At 50.6% G+C, this 27,565-nt stretch overlaps 1 protein-coding gene across 5 annotated transcripts in view; it reads left to right on the top strand.

The window, feature by feature from the left end:
• The window catches only part of GALNT6 (polypeptide N-acetylgalactosaminyltransferase 6), a 35,469-nt gene extending 10,444 nt beyond the window's left edge, over positions 1-25,025 (top strand). For all 5 annotated transcript variants that reach the window (XM_059403154.1, XM_059403153.1, XM_059403156.1 and 2 more), the window contains 10 exons: positions 1,541-2,133; positions 3,872-4,044; positions 13,770-13,919; positions 14,882-15,116; positions 18,547-18,664; positions 20,026-20,226; positions 20,767-20,898; positions 21,509-21,610; positions 22,159-22,311; positions 23,286-25,025. In XM_059403154.1, the coding sequence (XP_059259137.1) occupies positions 1,643-2,133; positions 3,872-4,044; positions 13,770-13,919; positions 14,882-15,116; positions 18,547-18,664; positions 20,026-20,226; positions 20,767-20,898; positions 21,509-21,610; positions 22,159-22,311; positions 23,286-23,399 (1,869 nt within the window). In that variant the 5' untranslated portion in view covers positions 1,541-1,642 and the 3' untranslated portion in view covers positions 23,400-25,025. The remainder of the gene's footprint in view (positions 1-1,540; positions 2,134-3,871; positions 4,045-13,769; positions 13,920-14,881; positions 15,117-18,546; positions 18,665-20,025; positions 20,227-20,766; positions 20,899-21,508; positions 21,611-22,158; positions 22,312-23,285) is intronic.
• The last annotated feature ends 2,540 nt before the right edge of the window (positions 25,026-27,565 follow it).

The following is a 27,565-nucleotide window of genomic DNA, read 5'->3' as shown; positions in this document are numbered from 1 at the left end:
GTCATAGAACCTCAGGTATTTTTTTTTCTTTAATTAAATATGAGTAGATAGAGAAAAATATTTGCAAAATACATGTAAGGGTGTAGAGAATACCATTTCCACCAGCAGCCGCCATTCCCACACATTTTCTTCCCTCCCCAGAAATTTTGGTTTTATTATTCCTTCAGGGTTTCCCCACCGCCTTCATTTTTCTTTATAGCTTGACCACCCATTTATTTTTGTGTTCATAAACAGTATCATTAGTTTCCCAGTTTTCTGAATTTTCTGCAAGTGGGTGCATCCTGTTTGTATCTTTTTTTTTTAAATTTTTATTTATTTATTTGACAGAGATCACAAGTAGGCAGAGAGACAGGCAGAGAGAGAGGAAGGGAAGCGGGCTCTCTGCTCAGCAGGGATTTGTACCCAGGTGTCTTGCCACCAACATCTAGTGTTTAACCAATAAGCTTTATTGTGGGGCTCGATCCCAGGACCCCGAGATCATGACCTGAGCTGAAGGCAGAGGCTTTAACCCACTGAGCCACCCAGGCGCCCCATCCTGTTTGTATCCTGCTGTGGCCTCCTGTCTGGTCCTGGCGACTGTCCCATGCAGCTGCTTGTCAAGGTAGCTCATGCTTTGTCACTGCTGTAGAGTTCTCCGTGCTGTGGGTATTTCTCACTTGTTCATTCTGTCGGTGGACATGGACTTGGACTGTTGCAGTTGGCGCTGCTCAGAGCTTTCCTGTACGCGCCTCCTGGCTCATAGATCCAGGAGTTTCTCTGGGATATAAAACTGGGCGTAAAATTGCAGGGTCATTGGGTGTGCATTTTTTTTTCTTCTTCATAATTTTTCTAAAAGATTTGTCTATTTGGGAGGCTCAGTGCGTTAAAGCCTCTGCCTTCGGCTCAGGTCGTGATCCCAGGGTCCTGGGATCGAGCCCCACATCTGGCTCTCTGCTCCGCAGGGAGCCTGCTTCCTCTTCTCTCTCTCTCTCTGCCTGTGTCTCTGCCTACTTGTGATCTCTGTCTGTCAAATAAATAAATAAAATCTTTTTTTTTTAAGATTTGTTTATTTGTTATTTGAGAGAGAGAGAGCAGGGAAAGGGGCAGAGGGAGAGAGAATTCCAAGCAGGCTCCCCACTGAGCATGGAGCCCAACCCGGGACTCCATCCGGGGACCCTGAGATCATGATCTGAGCCGAAACCAAGAGGCAGAGGCTTAACCGACTGCACCACCCAGGCACCCCTGGGTGGGCACATTTTAAAATTTTGCTTGATAATGTCACATTATTTCCCAAAGCCGTTATGTCGATTAAACCTCTTCACGCAGAGTTTCGGCATTTGGTAATCCCAGATCCGTGGGTGTCAGTCTCAGAGTAGGAGAGCAATGCTGAGTCTGGTTCCTCATCTTGTGGCTAGAGGGAACTGAGGCACAGAAGAGTGATGTGATGGGGCCGAGGTGTGGTCACCATTCAGGGACAGAGCCGGGACTCAAACCCCAAGCCCCCAGAGTCCCTCCACACTGCTGCCTTGGCTCATTTCTCTCTCTCCTCTTCCCTTCTCAGGCTGAGGCCCCAAGGAGTGGCTGCTACAACCTATCGAGCTATTTCCAGGGTTGGGCACCGCACTCGGGCTGACCCGGCCAGGGTCCCCTTTGGGCCCTGAGGATGCGGCTTTTCCGCAGACGCCACATGCCCCTGCGCCTGGCCATGGTGGGCAGTGCCTTCGTGCTCTTCCTCTTCATCCTGCACAGGGATGTGAGTAGCACGGAGCAGGCCACTGAGAAACCATGGCTGAAGTCCTTGGTGAGCCAGAAGGATCACGTGCTGGACCTCATGCTGGGGGCCGTGAACAACCTTCGAGATTCGATGCCCAAGCTCCAGATCAGGGCTCCCGAGCCCCAGGAGACACCCATCTCCACAAACCAGTCCTGCCTGCCTGGGTTCTACACTCCAGCTGAGCTGAAGCCCTTCTGGGAACGGCCACCCCAGGATCCCAATAGCCCCGGGGCAGATGGGAAGGCATTTCAGAAGGACAAGTGGACACGCCTGGAGACCCAGGAAAAGGAAGAAGGCTATAAGAAGCACTGTTTCAATGCCTTTGCCAGTGACCGGATTTCCCTGCAGAGGGCCCTGGGGCCAGACACCCGACCCCCTGAGTAAGTAGCCCCCAGAGTCCTGGGGGGAAGCCAGGGTTCTGCCCTAGGTGTGGCTGGTGTGGTCATGGCCATGGGCCAAATGCCAGGTAGAGAGCTGCTGGTGATTGTATGATATGGGCAAGGATTTCCTCTAAGCCCTCCCTTCTTTTCCTGACCAGTGCCCTTATCCTCGGCCTTGGTATTGTGGTCAGGCCAGAGGCCCAGGGAGACCGTGACAGTAAAATGACCAAGGTGATGGGATACAGAAGGAGGAGTTCAGGTCCCAGGACCTGGCACCAGGGTAAATGGGAGGGATGATTCCAGATTGCAGACTCGATGGCCCGCCCTCTGCGGAGGCCTGCCCAAGAAGAGCCTGTGGGACTCTGCCATTGAGCTGTTGAGAAAGGGCTGTTTCCGGACAGGAGCCTGGATAGTCAGGACCATCCCTCCACCTCCTGGCTTCCCTCTGTGAAGGGCCACAGAACCAGCCTCCATGTGGAGCCATTTTTACTTACCGCCCCGGGCAATGAACCAACACAGAGATCTCTGAGCTCCAAGCCTCACTCTGAGGCTGCCATGGCCTGCTCACGTTGTCCTCAAGTCATAGATTTTGTCTGTCCCAGCTCAAGAGTTAGATCCTTTCTCGCCTTTTCTCACATGGCAACCCCCTTCTTGAGTTCATTGAGTACTTAGTGCTGGAACCTAGGGGTCCTCAGACTTGGACCAAGTATCAAAGTCCTAGATGGAGGGGCCACTCGGAGTTCTCAAGAGCTCCTCAGCAGGAAGGGGTGTCAGGCAGGAGGGCAGCCAGGGGAGGAAGTTGGGGAATCATTTCTGGAGGATTCGTAAGAAATCTGACAGCAGAGGGGGGATAAGAAAGGCCATCAGGGGGCGCGTGGGTGGCTCAGTCAGTTAAACACCTGCCTTCAGCTCAGGTCAGGGTTCCAGGTCCTGGGATGGAGACCCGCATCCACATTCGACTCCCTGCTCAGCGGGAAGCCTGCTTCTCCCTCTCCCTCTGCCGCTCCCCCTGCTTCTTCTTCTCTCTCTCTCTCTAACAAGTAAAATAAAATCTTAAAAAGAAGAGAGAGGGAAAAAAATAGACTGTCAGCCCAAATGATTCCCTGAGGTCTAGGATTCTCAGCATCCTACCCTCAGCCAAGGCGGAGTGTCAAGAGTGTGGCCGTGTGGCCACCTACTCAGGGTAGCTGGAGCCGATGAAGACACAGAAAAGGTCACAGGAAATCACGTGTGATGATAGTATCAGATTACAGGGAATTAATGAGGAAATGGGTTAGAGAAGCACTGTAAATTGTAAAGAAAAGAGCCTTTTTCTCTCCTGGAGTATGGAAATTGTAGTCACTTTTCTCAGATGTCAAATTTGCCCTTTATTACATCCCCTTGGGGACCTCCAGATTGGATTACACTTTCTGCAGCGCACACATTACTGAGGAAGAAAGAGTCAGCCCTGGGAACTCCTGGAGCAGACAAGAGAAGTCAAGGGGAGGGCAAGGGAGCGCTCTGCCTCAAGCTGGGGCACCGAGCCAGCAGTGGGGCAGATGGGGTTTGGAATGGGTTCGCTAGGACCTGTGCAGAGGCTCGGGTTGGTGGAAGATCAGAGTGAGCCAGGAACAGGGAGCAGCTCCTCCCAGCCGCATGGGAGAGCAGAGGACAGTGATGGCAACCTGTGGACAGGGACCTCCTACCCCCGGAGCTCCTGAGGACCTGGAGAGCTGTATCAATGCTTCCATCCTCCTAGATGTGTCGACCAGAAGTTCCGCCGCTGCCCTCCACTGCCCACCACCAGCGTCATCATCGTGTTTCACAACGAGGCCTGGTCCACACTGCTGCGAACTGTGTACAGTGTGCTGCACACTGCCCCTGCCATCCTGCTGAAGGAGATCATACTGGTGGATGACGCCAGCACTGATGGTGAGGCTGGAGGGGGCCCCGGTGGGGGAGCCATTGTCTCCCCTGGTACTCCGGAAGGAGGGCGGGTCCTCTGGGGAGAGCACGCACCCCCACTACCTGTGACCTGGTACCACTGCTCATCATAAAGGCCAGGAGCAGGGAGAAGGAAGGGGAGGGAGAGGAAGGTAGGAGCAGGGGCCACATAGACCACATTCCCAGAGCCGAATCTTATTCCCATGTCAGCCGGTGAGCTCCCAAAGCTTTGCAGTTCTGGTTTCTGAGACTCTTAGAGCTGCCCAGCGCAACCCCCCGTCAGAAATAGTGGGAGAAGGCAGGGCAGTGGGTGGCGATGCGCCTTCTTCTCCATTTCCTACCTGCTAGAGCGCTCTTCTGCTCTCCGAAGAGTGCCTCAGAAGATCTCTTTGCTGTAGTTGATGAGAGGTAAATGAGGTTGCTACCCAAGCTTCCACCCTTTAAAGAAATTCCACAAATTTCTACTGAATACCCCACCTGGCATCGACCTAGGTGGAGGGGATACCATGACAAATGACAAATGGGACAGAGCTGCCCTGTAAAAGCCAACAACGTGCATAGGTCAGAGGGCCGCTTACGACACCCAGGAACTCAAACCCTAGCCCTGACTCTTCCGAGCTCTGTGACCTTGGGCAAGATCCTTACCCTCTCTGAACCTCAGCTTCCTCTTCTGAAAATGAAGACAACTGACCCCCTCACATGATGGGCGAGGGCTCAGAGATGGGGATAAAGGGAATAATTCACACGCCACGGAGTACTTAGCATTGAGTAAGCGCTCCATTAGCATTTGTTCCAGTTTATTCTTTGTATGGGAGCCATGCACCGGCAGGGTCCCTAGCCAGGTGTTATTTCTGCGTGGTGTGCCCAGGGTGGCCCACGGTGGCGGCCGGATGGAAGCACGCTTGTCTGGGGGAGAGAAGAGGCTCACCAGGGCATTCCCAGAGGAGAGAATGGCACAAGCAGAGTTCTAGAGACATAGGTGTGTTTGTGAACTATTGAGAGGTTGGATTCGGCTGAAGCTGAGGTTTGTTGTAGGAAATGACACTAAAAAGATGTTGAATTGAAATTCACACCGTGCTCAGAGTATTTATTGAGGACAAAAGTGAGTCATTGAAAGTGTTTAAGCTGGAGAATGATCTTGTCTCAGAAGGGTGGCAGCTCTGGGAGAGGGTGAATATCAGGAAGGGAGGCAGAGGACCCCAACTCTGGAGAGGAAGTTCTTAGAGTCACCCGAGAGTGGGACAGTGGGCCAGAACGGGGGCAGGGGCCGTGGGACCAATACGTTCCCCTTAGGCTTGGCACGGCCTTCTCCTTATAGCACATGGCATATGTGTCTCCCCTGGCATATCCTCCGGGGCCTGTGCTCCCTTCTCAAGGGCAGGACCTGACCCCACACTTCCCAGTGTATGCCCCGAGTGTCCTGCTACCTTCTGACCTTCCCCAGTCTCCCTCCTGCCCTAGAGTAAGGCTGATGCCAGAACAATAGAATGGGGCGAGGCAAGGGGTGGAAGGAGGAGCTGAGTGTGAGAACCGTGTCTTCAGGGTGGTCACATTTCCCCCGGGAGAAGAGACACCCAGCAGGACCACTTACAGAGCAAGGGCAAATCAGCATCAGGGATGCAATCATAGGGTCTGTGGATAAGGAGCTAGAGATTGGTCTTCTGGAAGGGAGGAACAGAGAGTTTGCCAGACATGGGAGGGGCGTGGGAGGGCCCTGCAGGGAATCTCGGTAGCAATGGGATGGTTGGAATGAGAGCAAGGGTATCAGCTGTCCTTCCTCTCAAACTGGGTTCTCTGGAGACCCTTCTCCCCGCAGATCTTGGCTGCCCAACTGGGCGATGGAAGTTCTAAACTGTTTCGGCTTGCCACCTGTCAGAATTTTGAGCATCCGAAAGGGAGAGGTCTTCTGACCAGGCAAGACAAGTGACATAAGCCAGGCCGGCATGGGTGGCCTCTCAAGGGCACGGCAGCCTGTGCCTAGTGGGATGGACTTGGCAGTGGCCTCCACGGCTCCTCCAAAGGGCCTGCCCCTAGCCAGCCCCCAGACATGTGCTTCCATTCTCTCTGGCTCTCTGAGAGCCAGTTCTAATTACCCTCAGTCACCTGCCTAAAAAACCTAAAGCAGGCCTTCCAATTCTCCTTCCTATTCTTCTGCAGCCTGGCCTCTTTGAGAATCTGTTACAACTCTGGTCCCTCCCTAGAAGAGTGTACACTTGTTACACCAAGGTGCACACACCTACGTTTTTTGCATGTAATTCCAGGGGATTTGCTGACCCTATGATAACCCCACCTCGAGACCTTTCGGACCCTAGAGGTGTTTCAGTAGTGGTCAATTCCTCGGGGGAAAGGGGAAAAACTCAGATCCGTGGCCAGAAATTGCCGTGGTCCACAGCGGGATAAAATTGCCCACATGTTTGACCGTTGGATCCGATTAACCGGCTCCCATTACGCATAAAACAAGGGCTGTGTCTCTGCGGAAACACAATGTCCACGCTCTTGTGCCCTCCTCCCCTGGTGCCCAGCAGTAGAGGTATGACCATGAGGACACAGACGTTTGCTACTGGCCTGAGAGGCCTGGTGCCAGGCTGGGGCTCTTTCTCTTTCCCCCTTTGGAGTCCGAAGCCCAGGCACAGATTTCATTCCTGCATGGCCCATTCAGCAGCCTGGTACGCTTCTAGTCTGGCACACTCTTCGAACTTCTCGAAACTGACCCTTGAGGCCCACGGGTCCACCATGCCCCCAACAGGGTGTCCCTGTGTTGAAAGCCCTTCCCAGCCCCTTGGGGAGTCTGAGGGGGAGGGAAGCTAGACCTCCCTCCTGTGGGAGTTTGCTAGATGGATGGAAGGAAATCAGATACACCTGCGACCCAGAGAGTCAGGAAGTAAACAGGATCCTCAGTAAGCAAGTTCCTCAGGGAGAGAGGGGTGAGGAGGAGGTGGTGGCCACTGGGGGGGGGGGGGGGGGGGGCGGTGCTGTAGGAAGGGAAGGAGGGAAGGGCAGCCCTAAGGACACACACTGTGAAACCCAGGGAGGAGACCTTTTGGGGAGCACTTGGGATTAGCTCAAGATTTCCATGCCCCCCCTTCCATCTCCCCATGCTGCTCAGAATTGGAGTGACAGGTCCTCTCATGGCCTCCTAAACTCTTAGTAATGATGAAGTTCTAGAACCTAGGTGAGGTTTGGTGGGCTGAGGTCCGGAGCCGATGACCAAGAAAGAATTCTTGAGACATCTTTGGTGCAAAATGGTGGTTTATTAAAGCACGGGGACAGGACCCGTGGGCAGGAAGAGCTGCTGCCCCGGGTTGTGAGGGATGGCAGGTTATGTACCCTGCTGTTGGGGGAAGGTGAGGGGAAGGGAGGTGTCAGTGGAGTTTTCATATGCTAAAGAGGGCCTACAAGGTGCCAGGATGTTCCAGGCCTGCCGAAGGCCTTGCCCTTGCTGCTGGATCAATGTTGTCTTTAGACCAGCCATTAACATTAAGATCGTTGGGAGACTTTTTGGTGGGGTGTCACAATCCTGCTATCAATCGTCTTTGTTAGTGAGATTTAGAACATTTGTAAGCCAAGGGAGACTCCTGTCTAGCAGGATTGTGAGCTCTGCAAGTTAACTATTTGCTTATTGTTCATGGCAGTCAGGGCTGCCTGAGGGATGCTACACTTATGGAGGGGAGCGGGTGAAGAGGGGGTGCAAGGCGCCAGCTCTTGCTTTGTCCTCGGCCAGCCTCGTGCTCCCTCATCAGTAATACAGGTCAGGAACTGTTCAAAGCCTCTAATTTTAGCTGAATTACAACCTCCAGGGTGGATTTCAACAGGTAAAGTTGCTTTATCACTTCTCTCTCCTACCTCCGTGCATGTTTTATAATATAAGAAGGCCTCTCGATTGTAACTCTGGGTCCCAGATTTTCCAGGAAAGCTTCCATTTTGCTGTTTCCTTCTGTTTCTGCCCATAGAGAAATTCCATTTCCACATGTCTCCTCCTTACACCTGGAAGTGGAAAGTGGCCGACAAGGAATCTGGACCAGTGAATCGTAGAACATTCCCAAAGGGTGTCTTACTTGTTTATTTCTCCTTTTATCCTTCCAAATGGATTAATCAAGAAAAAATTTCCTTAGATTCAAGGCTGAAAAGAACACAGATGGGCATGAAAACAGAATAAACACAAACAAAACAGGAAAAATGAGTGAGGAAGTCCTGCCTACAAGAAAGGCTTTTCTGTTGTTCTTTTCTAGCTTTTTCGGAAGCCAAGGAAGAGAAGGGGGAGCCCGCAAGAGAAGAGTAAACAAAAGCAGGCGTTCACTGATTTGCTTAATAAGTATTCTTATAGGTACCTAAAGGGCACCACACCCTGGGCCGGCCCCTGGGGCTACAGCAGTGAACCTGCTGGGCAAGGTCTCTGTCTTCATACAGTTTACTTTTTTAATGGAAAAGACAGAAAATATATAATTTCAGATAATAAGTGCTCTGAAGAAATTAGAGGAAAAAGAAAAAGAATGCAGGATGCAGGATGATGGGCTAGTGAGTAATCAGGGAGCTGCTGTAGTCATGGTAACCAGGAAAGGCTTCTCTAGCTGGTCGCTGCTAAGTGGAAAGCCCCTGAGGTTAGGTGTGTTAATGGGGCAGAAATAAGGCAGCGAGGCTGTAGCGAGCAAACAGACAAAAAGACCACTGGTACAAAGTGAGTTGAAGAGATGAGCAAAACTGAATCCAAGACCTTTGTAAGCAGTGGTCAGTGTTTGGATTTTCCCTGTGTGTGTATCTGTGTGTGGTAAAATAGGCATAACATAAAATTTACCATCTTAACCATTTTTAAGTGTGCCCTTCGGTGACATTTAATACCTTCAAATTGTTGTGAAACCATCCATCATCACCAGAACTCCCCCATCTTCCCAAACTGAAACTCTGTACCTTTTAAACAATGACTCCCTCTTCCCTCCTTTCCCCAGCCCCTGTCAACCCCCATTCTACTTTCCTGTCTCTATGAATTTGACTAAGTATCTCATATAAGTGGAATTATTCAGTGTTTGCCCTTTTGTTTCTGGTTTATTCTACTTTACATAATGTCTTCAGTGTCCTCCAACTTTGATTTCAGCTCAAGTCATGATCTCAGGGTTGTAGGATCAAGCCCCACATCAAGCTCTACGCTCAGGTGGGAGTCTGCTTGTCCCTCTTCCTCTGCTCCTCCCCCGACTCATGCTTGCTCTCTCTTGCTCTCTTTAAAATGAATAAATAAAATCTTTGGATTCCACATATGAGAGAAATCATATTTATCTTTCTCTGACTGACTTACCTCACTTGGCATTATACCCTCTAACTCCAGCTGTGTTGTCGTGAATGGCAAGATCTCATTATTTTTCGTGGCTGAGTAATATTCCATTGTATATATACACCACATCTTCTTTATGCATTCATCAATTGATGGACACTGAGGTTGCTTTCATATGTTGGATGTTATAAATAATGCTGCAATGGGGCGCCTGGGTGGCTCAGTGGGTTAAGCCGCTGCCTTCGGCTCAGGTCATGATCTCAGGGTCCTGGGATCGAGTCCTGCTTCAGGCTCTCTGCTCAGCAGGGAGCCTGCTTCCTCATCTCTCTCTCTCTCTCTGCCTGCCTCTCTGCCTACTTGTGATCTCTCTCTGTCAAATAAATAAATAAAATCTTTAAAAAAATAATAATAATGCTGCAATGTACAATAAGATTTTTTGTTTTCTTCAGGTAGGTATTCAGAAATGGAATTGATGGATTGTTTGGTACTTCTATTTTTAGTTTTTTGAGGAACCTCCATACTGTTTTCCACAGTGGCAGCCTCAATGTACATTCCCACCAACAGTGCACAGGTTTCCCTTTTCTCCACATCCTCTACCAGCACTTATTTCTTGTCTTTTTGATACTAGCCATTATGACAGGTGTGAGGTAATATCTCATTGTGGTTTTGATTGGCATTTTCCTGATGATGAGTGATGTTGAGCATCTTTTATTCATGGGTCTGTTGGCCATCTGGATGTCTTTTTTTTTTTTTTTTTTAAGATTTTATTTATTTATTTGACAAAGACAGTGAGAGAGGGAACACAAGCAGGGGGAGTGGTAGAGAGAGAGGGAAAAGCAGGCCTCCTGCCAAGCAGGGAGCCTGATATGGGGCTCGATCTCAGAACCCTGGGATCATGACCTGAGCCAAATACAGACACTTAACGACTGAGCCACCCAGGCACCCCCATCTGTATGTCTTCTTTAGAAAATTGTCTATTCAGGTCATTGGCCCATTTTTAAATCAGATTATTTGGTTTTTGGTGTTGAGTTGTATGAGTTCTTTACATATTTTGGATATTAGCCCTTTATTGGATATATGATTTGCAAATATCATCTCCCTTCCAGTGGATTGCCTTTTCATTTTGTTGATCGTTTCCTTCTCTGTGTAAAAGCCTTGTGGTTTGTTGTAGTCCCAATTATTTATTTTTGCTTTTGTTTCCCTTGCTTGGGGAGACATATCCAGAAAAAAAATATTGCTGAAGTTGATGTCCAAGAGATTACTGCTTACTTTTTTTCTTTTAAGGAATTTTATAGTTTCAGGTCTTATATTTGGGCCTTTAACAAACCATTTTGAGTTTATTTTTGTGTACAGTGTAATAAAGTGGTCCAGCTTTACCCCTTTGCATGTTGCTATCCAGTTTTCCCTACACCATTTATTGAAGAGACCTTTTTTTTTTCTGCATTGTATATTTTTGCCTCCTTTGTCATAGATTAGCCCTATAGGGTTTATTTCTGGGCTCTGTATTCTGTTCCGTTGATCTATGTGTCTGTTTTTGGGCTTTGTACACTATGACTTGCAGTTTGAAATCTGGAATTTTGATACCTCTCTCTTTGTTTTTCTTTCTCAAGATTGGTTTGACTATTTGGGATCTTTTGTGGTTCCACGTGAATTTTGGAACTATTTGTTCTAGTTCTGTGACAAATGCTATTGATATTTGCCCTGAATCTGTAGATTGCTTTGGGTAGTAGGACATTTTAGCAATATTAGCTCTTCCCCTCCAAAGCATGGTATATCTGTCAATTTATTTGTGATTTGCTTATTTATTTATTTGTGATTTATTATTGTGATTTCCATTTATCTGTGATTTATTTCGACAATGTCTTATAGTTTTCAGGTCTTTCACCTCTTTGGTTACATTTATTCCTAAGTATTTTATTCTTTTTTTTTTCTAAGTATTTTATTCTTTAAAAAAAAAGAGAGAGAGATTTTGTTTATTATTTATTTATTTATTAGAGAGCACATAAGTACTGGCTGATTGACTGATTGTGGTAGGTGAGAAAAGGGAAGAATCCAGCATGACTTCTGGGTTAAAGCCGCTGGAGGGATGCTGGTACCACATCCTGACTCTGGGAGACTAGAAGCAGGCAGGTTGGGAGGCAATCTGGATCCATTTTGAGCATGTTAGGTTTGTGGTGCTGTTAGACTCCCAAGTGGAGATGGCAAGACCAGGAGAAAAGACCTAGGAGCCACCTGCATATAGATGCTAGTTCAGACTGTGGGACTGAGTAGTGCGTGTGTGTTCAAGGTCACAGGAGTCTCATAGACACCAGTCATGAGGAATGGAACTGGGCTGGGGTTGTTGAACCTGAATTAGGAGGCAAGCGTCTGGGGAACCTAAGAGAGTTTAGATGGGCTCACCTGTGTCTCCACAGTCAGCTCCGCTCATATCTTGGACAGATGTCTGGTGGGTCCAAGGGGGTGACAGGAAGGAGAGGCATTCCTTAGGGGAGTTGTCTCACTCCCCTAGAAGGGCGGAGGGCTCATGCTTCAAAGCCCCGGTCCAGCCTAACCATCTGAAACTGGAAGGAAGGCGTGGGAGAAGGGCTTTGTAGAGCCTAGCACCCCCTGGGGTTCACAGCTCAGTGCTTCTCAGTCTCTCACCACAAAACCCACTTCCTATGATGCTTTGTCCTTGGGTTATCTCCACCACCATGAACTTCCTCTGCGCACAGTTAGGTAAGTTCTCAGGGGAAACATCAGCCATGCTGAGAAGGTGAGGCTCCTGGTTGACGTTCCCCCCTCCTCCTTCCTGTTAGAGCCAGCACATGGGGCGCTAGTTGGATTATGAGCCCAGGAGCTTCCTGAGGGCAAGACCCAGACCAGGCCCGTCCCTGCCCTGGATAACGTCTGGCATCTGGGCGGTGTGTGAGCACATGTTTGGAGAGCACTGGACTGCTGAAGCCAAATGAGTCCTAAATATCAGGGAATATACCCAGATTTCAGAGCATTTTAATCTTCATAGAAAAGATTAAGTAAGAAAGTCGACATGTAAGCACCCAGTTCAATGGTGGACACATGGTAGGTGCTCAAGTATTTGGGCATTATGTGTGGCCAGGAGGAGAAATCAATCATACTCCCCCAAAATTAATTGAGTTCAGGCCCCACAATTTGTATAACACTGCATTTGAAGCAAGACCTAAGCACCGGGCTGATCCCACAGCCCCACACAGAAAGGTCACACTTTTTTTTTTTTTAAGATTTTATTTATTTACCCGACAGACAGAGATTACAAGTAGGCAGAGAGGCAGGCAGAGAGAGAGAGGAGGAAGCAGGCTCCCTGCTGAGCAGAGAGCCCAATGTGGGACTCAATCCCAGGACTCTGAGATCATGACCTGAGCCAAAGGCAGAGGCTTTAACCCACTGAGCCACCCAGGCGCCCCAGAAAGGTCACACTTCTGTCATGCCTGCCCTCTGCCTCTTCTGAAACACTAGGCCACTCCATTCTGCACAGTCGGGAGCAGAACCGTGGCACAGATGAACCGTAGAGCGGTGAATAAACCATAAATAAGATTCAGAGTGGGTTTCAACATGGATTGTTTCAGAAGAGAGCTATTTTGAAAGCCTTGAGGATTTCAGAATGAATAGCAGTGTTATGAAGTAAACCCTTGTCACAGAAGGAGCTGGAGATCTCATCAGAGCTATCCTCCCCCCCACCCCCAAATTCAGGATGGTTGCACCCATTACAGGCTCCCCAGCCCTGCACAACCCCGGCGGTTGGGGGGGGGGTCCACTGATCTCCCTGCAGTCGCCACTTCTCTGAGCGGCAGACTCACCCTGTGACCGCCACAGGGCCGACACTTGGTACCTGGGTTTTTAAAATTTAATTAAAAAGCTGCTCAGTATCTTTTCATCTTCTTAAAGATTTCTCCATGCAGAGGGGTTAATAAAGAGGATTAGAGCACGACTGCTTATGGCTGACCCAGCAAGCCAGAAATCAGTCTTTGTGTGCTCTACCTGTGCATTCACTTGGGAGAGCCCCGGAGACAGGGAGTCGGGGTCCTGAGAAAGGACTGCCGCAGCCCCCCAGGTGTGGGGAAGAGAGGAGACTGGAATCCCAATTAGGAAAGATGGTGGCTGAGAAGATGCAGAGACCCAGGGGCAGCTGAGTGCCTTTGGCAGAAGTTTATCCTTGACTAGAGACCAAAGAACCACAACTCCGAGGTCCTGACTTGGAGACATGGGGGGGAGGGGGGTTGGGGGGGCAGTTCCTAGGTAAACCAGCACAGGATCGGCCCAGTGGGCTTGGTGGACACAGGCGCTGGCCACACCCAGGGAATTGCCTCCTTCAGTAGGTGTCCGGGCCGGTGGGAGCCCCAGCGCACCCAGCTTGGTTGCTCACCGTGGGGGAGGGGGGCGCGGGGTTCACCACCCAGCGGTGAGCCAGCACCAAGGAGGCTGTCCCTTCCAGACTACTTAAAGGAGCAACTGGAGCAGTACGTCAAGAAGATGCAGGTCGTGAGGGTCGTGCGGCAGGAGGAGCGGAAGGGTTTGATCACTGCCCGGTTGCTGGGGGCCAGCGTGGCCCAGGCGGAGGTGCTCACCTTCCTGGACGCCCACTGTGAGTACAAGGGGACTAGCCTCGAACCCGGGAGGCCTGAGGGTGCTCCCGTCCCGCCCCCCTCCCGCACCCAGGGGGAGCGAAGAGCAGGAGGGGCCAGGGCATCACCAAGGTCCCTGCTATTTCTGGGAGTAAAGGTGGCCTGGGACTCACTTTAGCTAGCTTTACATGCCCTCTGCTCATCCCAGCCCAAGGATGTGCTCTGGAGCCCCCAGACTCTCCTCTCTCTTCCTTGCTTGCTGGGTACCTCATTCTGAGCACAGCCCGCAGAGAGGCCTCCTGTCACCCATGGGAACTAGTTTGTATGGAGCTCTCGCATAGGGCCACACAGAGTGCAAAAGGCCTTCTCTTTGCCCCAAACCCAGACACCTCCCCGCCGTTGTCCAGAAAGAAATTGTTCCCTGAAAGCGGTGATACGTATTAGGGGAAACTCTAGACTCAGAGTCAGGAGACCTGGTTTGGCCTTCTGGCTCTGCCAGTAACTGAACCTCAGTTCCCATTTGTAAAGTGGGAATAAAGATACCAACCTTACTGACCAACAGCCAGATAAAGTAATCTCTACCGTTCACTGAAAATCTCAAAGGGCTAGATGAGTGAAGTGGATTATTATTCCAGAACCAGAGCTGAAGCTTGAGGTGCGGTCCCTCTGGAAGAGGGAACACCCCCTTCTGAATCCACACTTGGAGGGCTGATTCAGCCGAGAGGCTGGAAACCCTAAAGGTCACCCATCTGGGTCCTTCCCTTCAAAGTTACCTCCACCTTTTGGTTGGGTGAGGGGGTTAGGTAGGAGGGCTTCGGGAGATGTTTCTATGCTTTCTACAATTGTGGCACTTGCCTCCATTTCTCTAACACTAGGGAGTATCGGGAAGGTTCTCTTGCCCTCCTGAGTCTCCCTATGGGTGTGGGGCCTAGGCTCAGCTGGGGCACAACCCTGACTGCTGTCTTCTGGTCCCGACCTGCAGGTGAGTGCTTCCACGGCTGGCTGGAGCCCCTCCTGGCTCGCATTGCTGAGGAGGAGACAGCGGTGGTGAGCCCAGACATCGTCACCATAGACTTGAACACTTTCGAGTTCTCCAAGCCCGTCCCGAGGGGCAGAGTCCACAGCCGTGGCAACTTTGACTGGAGTCTGACCTTTGGCTGGGAGGCTCTCCCTGCCCATGAGAAGCAGAGGCGCAAAGATGAGACCTACCCCATCAAGTAAGGACCGTAGCCTGCTGAGCCCCCAGCTGGCTTCCAGGGACCCGGGCCGTCTTAGGTGCACGTGTATTAGGCACGCCACGAAATATGTGGTAGAGCTTCCTTACTCCTCATCTCCTCTGAGGCGGGTACTAGGATTAGCCTGCTTTACAGGGGAGAACCCAGCCTCCTAGGGAAAAGCAGTCAGCCTCAGACAATGCACCTGGTGGAATGAGGATCCAAAGCCCAAGCCCCTAACTGGGGCCCTGCGCTGCCTCCCACTATGACCCACCGCTCTTCTTCACCACTTACTTTGTGCCAGGCAATAACTGAGGGCTTTACATAGCTTGTCTCCTTATTGCTACCCACATGTAGAAGTTCATGACAGGTACATACAGAGGTGCAGAGAGATGGGGGGTAGAGGCCACTGTCAAATTGCCCTTGTAATAGCGGGCCTTATACTCCCAGGTCACTGTCTTTGAAAGGCCTGGAAACATTGAAGGAAACTAGATCTGTGTTTAGTTGTTTGCAGTGTGTTACCAAAGCCGTGAACTTTTCCTGTAGAGGGGCAGACAGCAAGTCATTGGGGTCCTCCAGCCACGTACAGTCTGTTGCACATTCTTCCTTGTTGGCTTGTTTTCATTTAACCACCATTGAAAAGTGTAAAACTCATTCTTTGCCCAGCGCCTTATGAGGTCAGGCCCACTCTGGCCTGTAGGCTATACTAGTGTGCCCGCCCCTGAGCTATGGTGTGGATACTTGAAAGTTTACCCACTGTTTTTTGTTTTTAAATATTTTATTTATTTATTTGACAGAGACACAGTGAGAGAAGGAACACAAGAAGGGGGAGTGGGAGAGGGAGAAGCAGGCTTTCCGTTGTGCAGGGGGCCTGATTCAGGGCTCGATCCCAGGACTCTGGGATCATGACCTGAGCTGAAGTCAGAGGTTTAATGACTGAGCCACCCTAGTGCCCCAGTTGACCCACTGTTTCATGCCCAGCTGGGTCTGCCCCGCATTCACCCACCTTGTCCTTCCCTCTCCAGATTGCCCTCTGGCATTGTTAGGGACCACAAGTTTATTTTATTTTATGTATTTATTAAGTAGGCTCCGCACCCAACACAGGGCTTGAATTCATGACCCTGAGACCGAGAGTCGTGTGCTCTGTTGACTGAGCCAGCCAGGCGCCCCCACAAGTTTATTTTACCAGATGCCTCAGCCAAATGGAGCTGGGGAGTGACTTGTAGAGAGTGCTCTGGTTTGGGATTGTCTGTGCCATTTTTTTTCCCATACTGATCAGGAAACCTAACTGAATATACATCAGGGATGGAGGGAGCAAAGGTTTGGGATCGGTAAGCAGAGAGGTTAAGAGGGAAGGATTGAAAGGAGGAGAGGGTTGCAGTTCCTTCCCCTCCGCAGGCCCAAATCCTAAGAAATGCCACCCAGAGCTTCAGTAGACCCCGTGGGTGCACAGGGAGGCATCCCATGGTCCCAACCAGCCAACTTGCTCTGTCTCCATTAGAAGGAGGAAAAGAAGCAACCGAAGAGGGAAAGAAGAAAAGAGAGGGCAGGAGAGAGAAAAGGAATTGGAAGTCCCTACCGACCCAGCACTTCTTTCATGGATGTCTTTTGTTTGGTGTGCACGGCAACAAAGCCCCCCTCCCCAAAATGGGGGCCAGGCACACAGTGGCAGTCAGGGACAGGGCACCTGGCCCTCGCCCATCACTGCTGTCCCCTGCTCCAGTGTCTGAGGACCATGCCACTAGAAGACAAAGCTCCAGTGTTTGAGGAATGGATTTGTTTCCTGGTGTAGGCGCCCTGGCCGTGTGCATGGCTTACCCCGGGCGTTTTGCATGGTAGCCCACCAGGAGGCCTGTGGGCAGTAGCCTCCCATCCTCCACTCTCAAAGCTGGCAGGTGCCTAAGAGGAGAGGTAAAGGGCCCAGGAAGTACAGGGAGTTGTCAGAGGGTATTGGGTGTGGGTCTACATTGAAGTCCACAGGTAAGGTCTATCCTCAGAGGTAATTTGTCAGCGCCTTATAGCTCAGAGACACCTCTCAAGGCCAAGAGACGGCCCAGGTCAGGGAGACCCTCTAGAAGAAGCAGATTAGCTCCAAAGTAATCATCTGGAGTCCCAGGGCTCTCTGAGCCTTGCCAGGACTTATGGTGGGGGAGGGCTTAGAATGCCTGGGAGAGGCCAGAACCAGGGACGGAAAGCCTGCCTGAGCATGAGAGTCTCCTGAGTGAAATTCCTTCCAGAAAGTGGCTCTGGGAGCTAGCTCCTACTTCGGGAACCACAGGGGGACGCCAAGGTCAGGCTCCTGGACCCATCAGTCCAGTCTGGTGAGCACTGATGGAGCGCCTGCTGTGTGTAAAGCACTTTGTTAGGTTCTAGAATTACCCAGAAGGTTTCAGTCTCTTGCTGCTTGAGTGTAGCACCTGGAGCCACCCACTGAGGGCGGCAAAACCCCATCCAAGCCAGGCTGGCCAGGGCGCAGCTGCCAACAGCTAATGGTTCTATAGAGACTCCTTGCCCCAGTCTTCCTCAGTTTCTGACCCTGCACTCAACTCTTAGCCCGGCCTCTATTATGAGCAACATGGTATGTGAGGTCTAGGAATGAGACTTTTTTTTTTGCCCATTTTGCTTACAGTGTATCTGTACCTCCCTGCCTTCGTCAGAAAGCCAGAAGCTCCTTGGAACCTCCAGATTTACCCATTAGTCCAAATAGAGCTAAATTTCCCCTCACTTCCTCCTCTGTTTCCAGGAGCATCTCTTTTCAGTTTTCTTGGCTCAGAGCAGCTGGCAGCTTTCCCCCAAAGCTAAAATTTCTGGTGCAGCAAGACTTTGCCCTTCTAACACCATGGCTTTCTAGTCCCTAGAAAAGGACCAGGGGTTTCAAAACAGAATGGGGTCCATCTGGGTCATACCACTCATTCATTCATGGTTTGCACCCTCTTTTGAAGACCGCTTCACACAGCTTCTAATAACTGAGTATCGCCAGTGCTCTAGGAACTTTGCTGCCAAAAAGAAGAGGATGGTGTGCCTCTCCCATCGGCTGCTAGACTGAGCTCTCAGCCAACGAGAATTTTCTTGGCTGCCTGCCTCACGTGCAGCATGGGTCCCGGCGGGCCGTGTTTGACGTAACATGCCAGGAACAAATGAATGAGTGGCTTTTCAAGAGGGATGATAATACCTCTTTTCTTGGCCTGATCCCAGAAGGTGGGAAGAACACAATAAGGCCCCGCGCACGTTTGCTGAATGAATAAGTTAACAGAAGTGGGGCTGCACCTCCCAGGAAAGAAGAAAGGAGGCGGGGGGAGGGGGGATGGACAGGGAGGAGGAGGTAATCGAGGTGGTGGGTGGTAGGCTAGCACCAAGGCCACAGCTTTCCACACCAGGCTTCTGCTTGTTCTCCCCCACAAAGATGCACGTGCTTCTCCCTCTGTCTCCACAGATCCCCGACGTTTGCCGGCGGCCTCTTCTCCATCTCCAAGTCCTACTTTGAGCACATCGGTACCTATGATAATCAGATGGAGATCTGGGGAGGGGAGAACGTGGAAATGTCCTTCCGGGTGAGAGTGAAGAGGGCTTCATGGGGGAGCCACCGTGGCCCAGGGGACAGCCTAAGCCCCTGTCTCTAAGGCCGTGGCAGCCTCGGGGGGGGGGGGGGGGTTATCACAGCTGGAAATGGACTTAAAAGGTTGTTTGTTTCCCGTCCTGGTGGCACCTTTCCTCTGCTCCCCCCCCCACCCCCCGTCTGTGCAGGGAGGGCTTTGGGAATCAGATTGGACAACTCAGAACAAATTACTGAGCTCCTCAGAGGGAAGGGATGATAGTGGTAAAGCAACTGGACATGTGGGGCCTGGTGATGTCTTTCATGAGGTCTGTGGGAAAAGTGTTAGGGTGAAGGTGGAACAGGTCAGTCAGCAGTCGCTGTCCTTCCTCAGGAAAAGTCGGATTTCCCCCTTCCAGGTTAGAGGACACAGGCCCTGGTGGCCTTTGAAGTTTTCCTACTCTCTGCTCACCAAATTCAGCATCACTGAAGATGGCAACCCAAACTCTGAGGGATTCCGGGAATAAGGCAAATCAGGATTAGGTTAGGAAGAAAGAATTTCCTCTTCACGAATTCCCACACATCCCCCACGCTAAGGGGAGAGGTAATTAGCAAGTAGATGAGTTCGTGTGTGAAGTCACTTCTCACAGTGCCATAGTAACACCAATGCCTGTGTTACTATGACTACGACCGTGTATTTCTGTTGCTGCCCTACTAAAATGAATAACAACATGCCTACTAACATAAAACCTAAGAAAGAGAGAACCCAGGTGGGAGGGATGTCTTAAATCATTCCACTAGCCTAGAGAAGCGTCCCCAGGTCAGTTCTTGTAGCTCTCAGGGTTCTGATTCTAGGCTCGTTCATGGGCCTCCGCCCTCCATTCAGTGTCCTGGGAAGGTGGAGTGCTGAAGGTTCAGGTGACCGGGCCAGCCCACCTGGAAATGGACTAGCCTTACTACAAGTGATGCAGTAATGTTCTAATTGGATCACAAGTGTATCTTGATTCGAGGGAGCTGGAGTTTCCCATAACACCTGGGTGAGCTGACAAAAATCCCAATTACAGGTCAACAAACCAAGGGACCAAAGCTCTGAGTAGGTATACAGACACAAAGTTAGCGAACCGTCTTTTCTCTAAAATGGGCCCTGACAACCCTTAGGATCCTGCAAACCTCCATTTGTGTAAATCAGAGTTGAACTAACATCATAGAGCATAGTCATGGCCTAGGAAGACTCCTGGTCCATGTCCTTTTTTCTAGGAGAGAGAGCAGCATTTCCCTGACCCTAGCACCTGGGATGAGAACAGCTGCTTGGGAGGGGTGGGCAGTGACCAGTGACCCACGACCCCCCTGAAAGCCCTATCTTGTGTCCTCTTGTGGCAGGTGTGGCAGTGCGGGGGCCAGCTGGAGATCATCCCTTGCTCTGTGGTAGGCCACGTGTTCCGTACCAAGAGCCCTCACACCTTCCCCAAGGGCATCAGCGTCATTGCTCGCAACCAGGTGCGCCTGGCTGAGGTCTGGATGGATAGCTACAAGGAGATTTTCTATCGGAGAAATATGCAGGCAGCGAAGATGGCCCAAGAGGTGAGAGGAAATGGTACTCGGGAGGGGTTTGGGTGAAGAAAAGTGCAGCAACCCAGACCCTAGTCAAGGGGTTAACGGTAGAGGCCCGCCCATCTCTACGCCCGCAACACCAGTGCCTCCCTTTACCCCTCAGACCCTGTGAGCTAGAGCCCAGGGAGGCCTGAGTTTGAAGACGGGAGAGATTTGTCGTCCCCGCCTGGAGAGTCCTGGCATCTTTTAGGAGGGGAGGGAGAACTGATTTGAAGAACGTCTCACAGGAGGAAGGGGTCTGCTCTGAGAGGCTCAGAATTGATGTCTGGGTGAAAACTGACAGGGGAGTCACAGGAGATGCGGGAGGGAGGAGGCTATGGGCTGGGGTCCTAAAGCCAAAGCGGGGGTGGCAGGGGCGCTTAGATGTGGGGCTAAGCCAGTAGCCCCAACAGGTCCCAAGCAGGAGACCCATTCTGGAAGAAGGGGACCCCAGAAACTGGGCTACTTCTTCTGTACGAGCAGGTCAAGGCCGGCTGGGACTGACTCTTTGGGGGCTGGCTTGGTTGACAGAAATCCTTTGGGGACATTTCGGAACGACTGAAGCTGAGGGAACAACTACATTGTCACAACTTTTCCTGGTTCCTGAACAACATCTATCCAGAGATGTTTGTTCCCGACCTGAAGCCCACCTTCTACGGAGCTGTAAGTCTCCCAAGCCAACTTGCCCACCCATCATCGTAAGAAACCCCCACCCCCAAGAACGGTTCAGGACCACTTACCCCACCCAGGGATGGCAAACAGGAATCAGTTTCTACTCCTTACACTCCTTTACCCGAAGGAAGACTGGCAGGCTCCTTTGGGGCTTCTAGAGATAACTAAAACCTGATAAGGGGGAAACAACCCCTAGGCAGTGGTTCTCATTCACCTGCATCAGAATCACCTGGAAGGCATGTTGAAACCCGGGCTTCTGATTCAGTAGGACTGGAATGGGGCTGGAGAATTTGCGTTTCTAACAAGTCCTCAGGGGAGACTGACAGTCTGGGGATCACACTTGGAGAATCATTGCTCGGAAGGGAATTCCCGTGTGTCGAGGACTTCTCCCAGAGACCTGGCAGCCTGGGAGGTTCCCCAGCCTGCCCATGCCCAGCCTCTGGGCTCAGCACCTCACTTTGCTATTGTCTCTAGGGGTGTGGGTTAAGGAGCAGAGGAGAATTCGAGCCACACAGATTTATTCTAGTTGAGCCCCACACGACAAACCACACTACTCCTAACGGTGCCATTCTGGTTCCCCTCTCTGCTCGCCGCTCTGCAGATCCGGAACCTCGGCACCAACCAGTGTCTGGATGTGGGTGAGAACAACCACGGGGGGAAGCCCCTCATCATGTACACCTGCCATGGCCTGGGTGGCAACCAGGTATGCGCCCCCCCCCCAGACCCCCACCGTACCGGGCAGGCCCCACTGAAGCCTGCTTCTGGAACAACTCCTCTCTCCACAGGCCTCTTTTATCCACTCAAGATAGTCCTTTCCTGGGGCGCCTGGGTGGCTCTATCGGTTAAGCGTCTACCTTCGGCTCAGGTCATGATCCCGGGGTCCTGGGATTGAGCCCCGTATGGTGGCAGGGGGGCGGGGGTCCTGGTTCAATGGGGAGTCTGCTTCTGCTGCTCCCTCTGCTTGTGCTTTCTCTCTCTCTCTGTCAAATAAGTAAAATCTTTATATATATATATATATAGATATAATATATATATATATATATATATATATATATTATATATATATATAGTAACATTATTCCAGAAAAACCTAGATCTGGTAAAAATTCTGAAGGCGGCGCATGAATTACTGAGGTGTGGCACCCCCTCACATGCTTCCCCCAGAAGCAAGATTCCTGGTTGGAATCTCAGGGCGCTTGGCTCTGGCAGGCAGCAGGCAAACTCTCCACCTCCTCTTGTCTTGACTTCTAGTACTTTGAGTACACAACCCAGAGGGACCTTCGCCACAACATTGCGAAGCAGCTGTGTCTACACGCCGGTGCCAGCACCCTGGGCCTGAGGAGCTGTCACTTCACTGGCAAAAACAGCCAAGTTCCCAAGGATGAGGAATGGGAACTGACCCAGGTGAGTCAGCTGCCCAGAAAGCTCAGAATCAAGAGCCTGCGACCACAGCTGCCCCCCACCCCTTCCTTCTTTTCTGCATCTTTAGCCAATCGAGAAGATCAAGACACTGTGGAGAGGATAGAGACAGTGGGCTTGGTCCCGGGCAGGGCTCTTGGGGCATAAGGAACGTCTAGTGAGGTCCGGCTCTGCTGATAGGAAGCTGAGGTTGGGAGTTAGGGTCCCCGGCCATCGCTGTCGTGGCTTACGGATTTTTAGGCTGAAGCCAAGGAGATGCAGGTGAAGATTCATGCACGGTTCCTGCTGGCATGTGTGCGCGGGGCACAAATCTCACACTCACCTACAACGGTTACTCTTCCAGAGGCTTTTCCCGTGGAGGGAGTGCCGCCCCCGGTGGAGATGATCCCGCTGAAGCTGGCAAGGCTGGTCGCTAGTAAATGGCAGGCCTGGGATTCAGACCTAAATCATTCTGACTTAAAAGCCTAGGGTCTTTCTAGTATACCATACTGCCTCAGGATACAGAATGTAACTTCTAGAATACTGGACCCAGACTAGCAGTACCCATGGGCCTCCACACCCCACCATACCCCAGTCTCCAAGGCAGATACGGGCCATAAGAAAGGCTGTAAATATGATCAAAGGCAGGAGGTGGGAGTAGGTGGCAGGGGCTCAGACCTTTGAGCCTGGCCATTTAGAAGAGGGGTCCCTAAGAGCATTAGCCCCATGGTCCCGCCTTCCTCTATTCCAGCTGCTCGGGCTAAAGCCGGAAGTGGGAGATTGACTCTGGACCCAGATGGAAACTCAGGAATGTATCCTCTCAGGGGAGCTGGCATGCAAAGAAAGAAATTTAGAAATGTCCCCTTGTGTCTTGTTGCATTTCCTTTGCTTTTTCCTTATTGTTCCCCGTCTCACTGTCCCCTAGTAGCACTGTTAGAGATCTGAAGCCCAGGTTGATCTTTTACTGTATCCTCTTTTAGGACCGGCTAATCAGGAACTTGGGATCTGGTACCTGCCTGACATCTGAGGACAAAAAGCCAGCCATGGCCCCTTGCAACCCCAGTGACCCCCACCAGCAGTGGCTCTTCAACTAAGTCCTCAATCACCCCCATGGGGGTTCCCCCATGGGGATCCAAGCCTCTCAGGAGATAGGATTTTGGGGAACCTGATATTTGAGAACCTGTTGATCAGCTTCTCTGTAGGCCTTAAAGATGGATTTCTAAACCCAATGGATATCAAGGCAGGATCTTTCTACTCCTTGCAACAACGTAGGGCCTGTTTTCCATCCTCCACGTTGATGAAAGAAACCACTGGAACATATGATACTAGCTCTAGAGCTTACCTCCTGTTCTTGAAACAGAGTTCCAAGCACAAGGCAACTTGGGTAGGGCCCAAGGCAGCAATTCTGAATTCCAGAAAAATACCTCTACAGTCACGTCCTGAGTTCCTGGTCATTTGGGCACTCACAGAACTAGTGAGGCAGTACCTTCAAACAGAGAGACTACAGGTCTACAGGAGTCTCCCTGCTGATATTGCCTGAAATTTCTAGAGCCAATTAGTTTATAGAAAGCACCCTGACGGAAATCCTTTATCTTCTTTCGTTTGCACAGTAACCCTGTGAAAAAGACAGGCCGGGAACAACCAGGCCCATTTTACAGATAAGAAAGCAGAGGCAGAGAAAGAATAAGGTGCTTGTCTGTAGTCCCACAGCTAGTGGATGGCGGGAGCCAAGACTGAGACTTGATTTCGAATGCTGAACCAGCGCTCCTGCCACCACACCATAAGAACACTAAACACCTAGCCATCAGCCTTCCCATTCTCTCCTCCCTCTGTGCTGATCACTACTGGCTGGCCGACCTCTGCAGAGCCTAGAACAGCGGCATCAGGTAGCCATGAGGGAGACCACAGTTGGGGACCCTGGGATGTTAGTCTGAAAGCAAGCTCATGCAGACAGTGAGTCTCAGGCCTCAGTCCCAGAAGCCTTTTTCCAATGGCCCGTATATAACGTAGGTGAAAAGCCAACTGGCAGTGGGCAAAGTTGAGGTCAAGTGAAGACAGAGCCCAACAGCCCCTGAACCCCTAAAGGTCTGTGAGCACCATTTAAAACTGTTGCTGTAGTCCAACCCTCTCTTTTTTGTATCGTAAACCCAAAGCCAGATGACTAATTTGTCCAACACCACACAGCAAGGTATTGGCAGCATGAGACCAGAACCCGGATGAAACTAGCAAGAGCCCTGGGCAGTCTGAGGCGGCAGAGACTATGTAGAGAATCGAGCATGATCGTGGAAATGGCCTCATCTGCTGTGCCTACGTGGAGTCCCCACATGGCGCAGACCCGACATGCATATCAGCTCTTCTCCAAGCTAGATGGACCCCACCACGCCTGGCCGCTTTGCCTGAACTAGAGAGCCCAGCTGCCCAAAGGAGGTGTCCCATTCCTTCCAGAAGGGCTTCAGACTTTTGGCAGCAGGCTGTCATCTCGAACATCACCACATGATGGCGCCGTGGGACCACAGCCTCCTCTCCCCGCACAAGTGCGTAAATTCCTTCAGAGCCGTCAGGACCCTGTAGGGGAAACATTCTGGGGTAGCCCAGACAGGGAGAGGAGAGAGTGGCCAGGATATGGCTAGGGGTGGGGAAAGGAAAGGAGAAATTCTTTCCTGGAAAGAGAATTGGACCTGAGATCCCAGTGAAAATAAAGGTCTTACGGCATTGATAAAGGAGACTTGCCTTTGGTTCCTTCTCCCCCCACATTGTCCCTTAGCCAACCCATTGGCAAATCTGTTGATTCAGGCTGTGGAGAGCCAAACATGTCTAGAAAGTTCTGTCACATCACTATCTCTTGTCCCCTGACATCCTCTGGCCCCCGATCTAACCACCATACTGTGTGTCAAGCCCACATAGACATAAGGAGATGTAAGATGAGACTCTTGCCCCGTGGAACTCACTCTCGCTGGAGAAGCAGGTGGAAGTAAGTCAGGACAAGCCTGGAGATGTTCAGAGCCATGCTAGGTGACATGGAAAGAACAATCCTTCCGTCTAGGGGACTGGGGGAAGGCCTCACAAAGATGGTGACATTTGACCTTCAGCCTCAGGGATGAGTCCTGAGGGGGCATCTCACACAAGCACCCATCTAGAGTGAGAAAAGTCATAGGGAGACAACGCTACAAGTGGCTCTGAAAAACCAAGGGGACATGAGGGTGAAGGAGCAGTGGATACAGAAGCTGGAGGGTTGGGGCCACACCATGACTTATATGGGACCTAGTTCTTTCTGTCTTCATGAAAAATTTCTTAAATTACATTTTACAACTGCATTGGTATAAAGATGAAAATAATCCAGGCTGATGGTATTCATTTGATTTCTTCCGGTTTTTAAAGAAACAAAAACTGTGGGCCCTTGGCTCTGTACCAGCTGTGTAAGTCGACCCTGTAGAACAGTGGGTCGGGGCCTAATTGAGAAGGCTTTGAAGGCCATCCCAATGTGCGTACACCACAGGGAGCCATAGTTCCTACCTCTGGTCCTAGCCCTACTCTTGGTTGCACTAAGTATCCAAACGTTTATCAGGTGTTGATCGTTTGCCATTTATCCCAATATCCCTCCTCCTCCCCATGGCATCACTCAACAGCTCTTCAACCCAATCTTAGCTTATACGCCCAAAGAAGGGGCACTATTGCGGTGCCAAGATTCCTCACCCCTACACAAAAACAGCATAACATCTCCTGGGGGTGGTCAGCTAAGAGTGACTCACAGGGAGTGAGGGGGCAGCAGAAGAGAGGAAAAAACCTCACACCACACCTAGAGAGTAGGCCCAGATTTAGGGGTGAAGGGAAGCCTAAGGAAGGTAGGTGATCAAGAAGAGGGAGAAGGCACTGATGGGGTGGTAGAAAGGTTCATGGCCTCCCCTTAGCTAAGGTTGGGCTCACCCCAACCCAGTATTTATACTATTGCTTAAAATTCACCCCTCTAACCATTCTCAGTGTTAACCTAAAACCTTACATCTTGCTTAAAACCTTGGTGCTGCCCCTGTGCCACTATCTCTAGAAGCCTTACCTTGGCATTGAATGGCTGCTCCCGCCTAGGGATCTGTTTCCCACCTGCAGAGTATTGGCACCATTGCCAAAAATAGCCAATATCCTAGAAGATATTCTTATTTTTAATTACAAAAGTAACACCGTAGAGAAGCCAAATAATACCTAACAATATGTATTTAAAAGTGAAATCGGTCCTCACCATGCCTCCATACCTATTGATTCATTCTCCAGAAGTAATAACTTCTGTGTAGAAACCCTGCCATCCCCTTCTTCTATGAATGTACAAATAGACACATACCCAGGACCATATCATCTGCAATTTGATGTCTTCATTTACTATCTCAAGGACATCTTTTCATGTCAGTTCCTTTAAGTCTAATTTGTTCTTTAAAAGCTAGAGAGTAGTCCATAATATGGTTAATCCCAAGTTCTTTAACCTTTCCCTGCTGATGAATACTTGGGTTTTTCCCCAATTTTGCAAAAACTTGGTGACAAAAAGGCATAATCCACATCCTCGTACATTTATTTTTGTGCTAGTGTTTATTTCAAAAGGATGCATTTCTATAATTAGAATTGCAGAGTTAGAAGAAACGCAGTGCCTTGAAATGCAGATCCAAACCACTGTCTACATCTAACCCTGAGAGTGAGAACAGAAGAGTCAGACCAGGGGCTCCTGGGTGGCTCAGTGGGTTAAAGCCTCTGCCTTATGCTCAGGTCATGATCTCGGGGTCCTGGGATTGAGCCCGGAATCTGGCTCTCTGCTCAGCGAGGAGCCTGCTTCCTCCTCTCTCTCTGCCTCCTCTCTCTCTGCCTGCCTATTTGTGACCTCTGTCTGTTAAATAAATAAATTTAAAAAGTAATAATAAGGGCGCCTGGGTGGCTCAGTGGTTAGGCCGCTGCCTTCGGCTCGGGTCATGATCTCAGGGTCCTGGGATCGAGTCCCGCGTCGGGCTCTCTGCTCAGCAGGGAGCCTGCTTCCCTCTCTCTCTCTCTCTGCCTGTCTCTCCGTCTACTTGTGATTTCTCTCTGTCAAATAAATAAATAAATAAATATCTTTAAAAAAAAAAAAAAAAAGTAATAATAAAAGACCAGCAGGGGAGATGAGGCTGGGCACGAAGTTCAGGCAAGGCTGTGAGGGCCTTAAGTGCCCTCCTAAAGAGTTTGGTTTTTATGCAAATACAAATTGTGCTCCTCTGAGCTAGGCCAAGGGTGTGCAGTGGGTGGGACA

The sequence above is a fragment of the Mustela nigripes genome, chromosome 6 (assembly GCF_022355385.1).
Source record: "Mustela nigripes isolate SB6536 chromosome 6, MUSNIG.SB6536, whole genome shotgun sequence".
Classification (NCBI taxonomy): Eukaryota; Metazoa; Chordata; class Mammalia; order Carnivora; family Mustelidae; genus Mustela; species Mustela nigripes.
The sequence above is the reverse complement of the archived record's forward strand: the minus strand, read 5'-3'. Positions and strand labels throughout refer to the sequence as shown.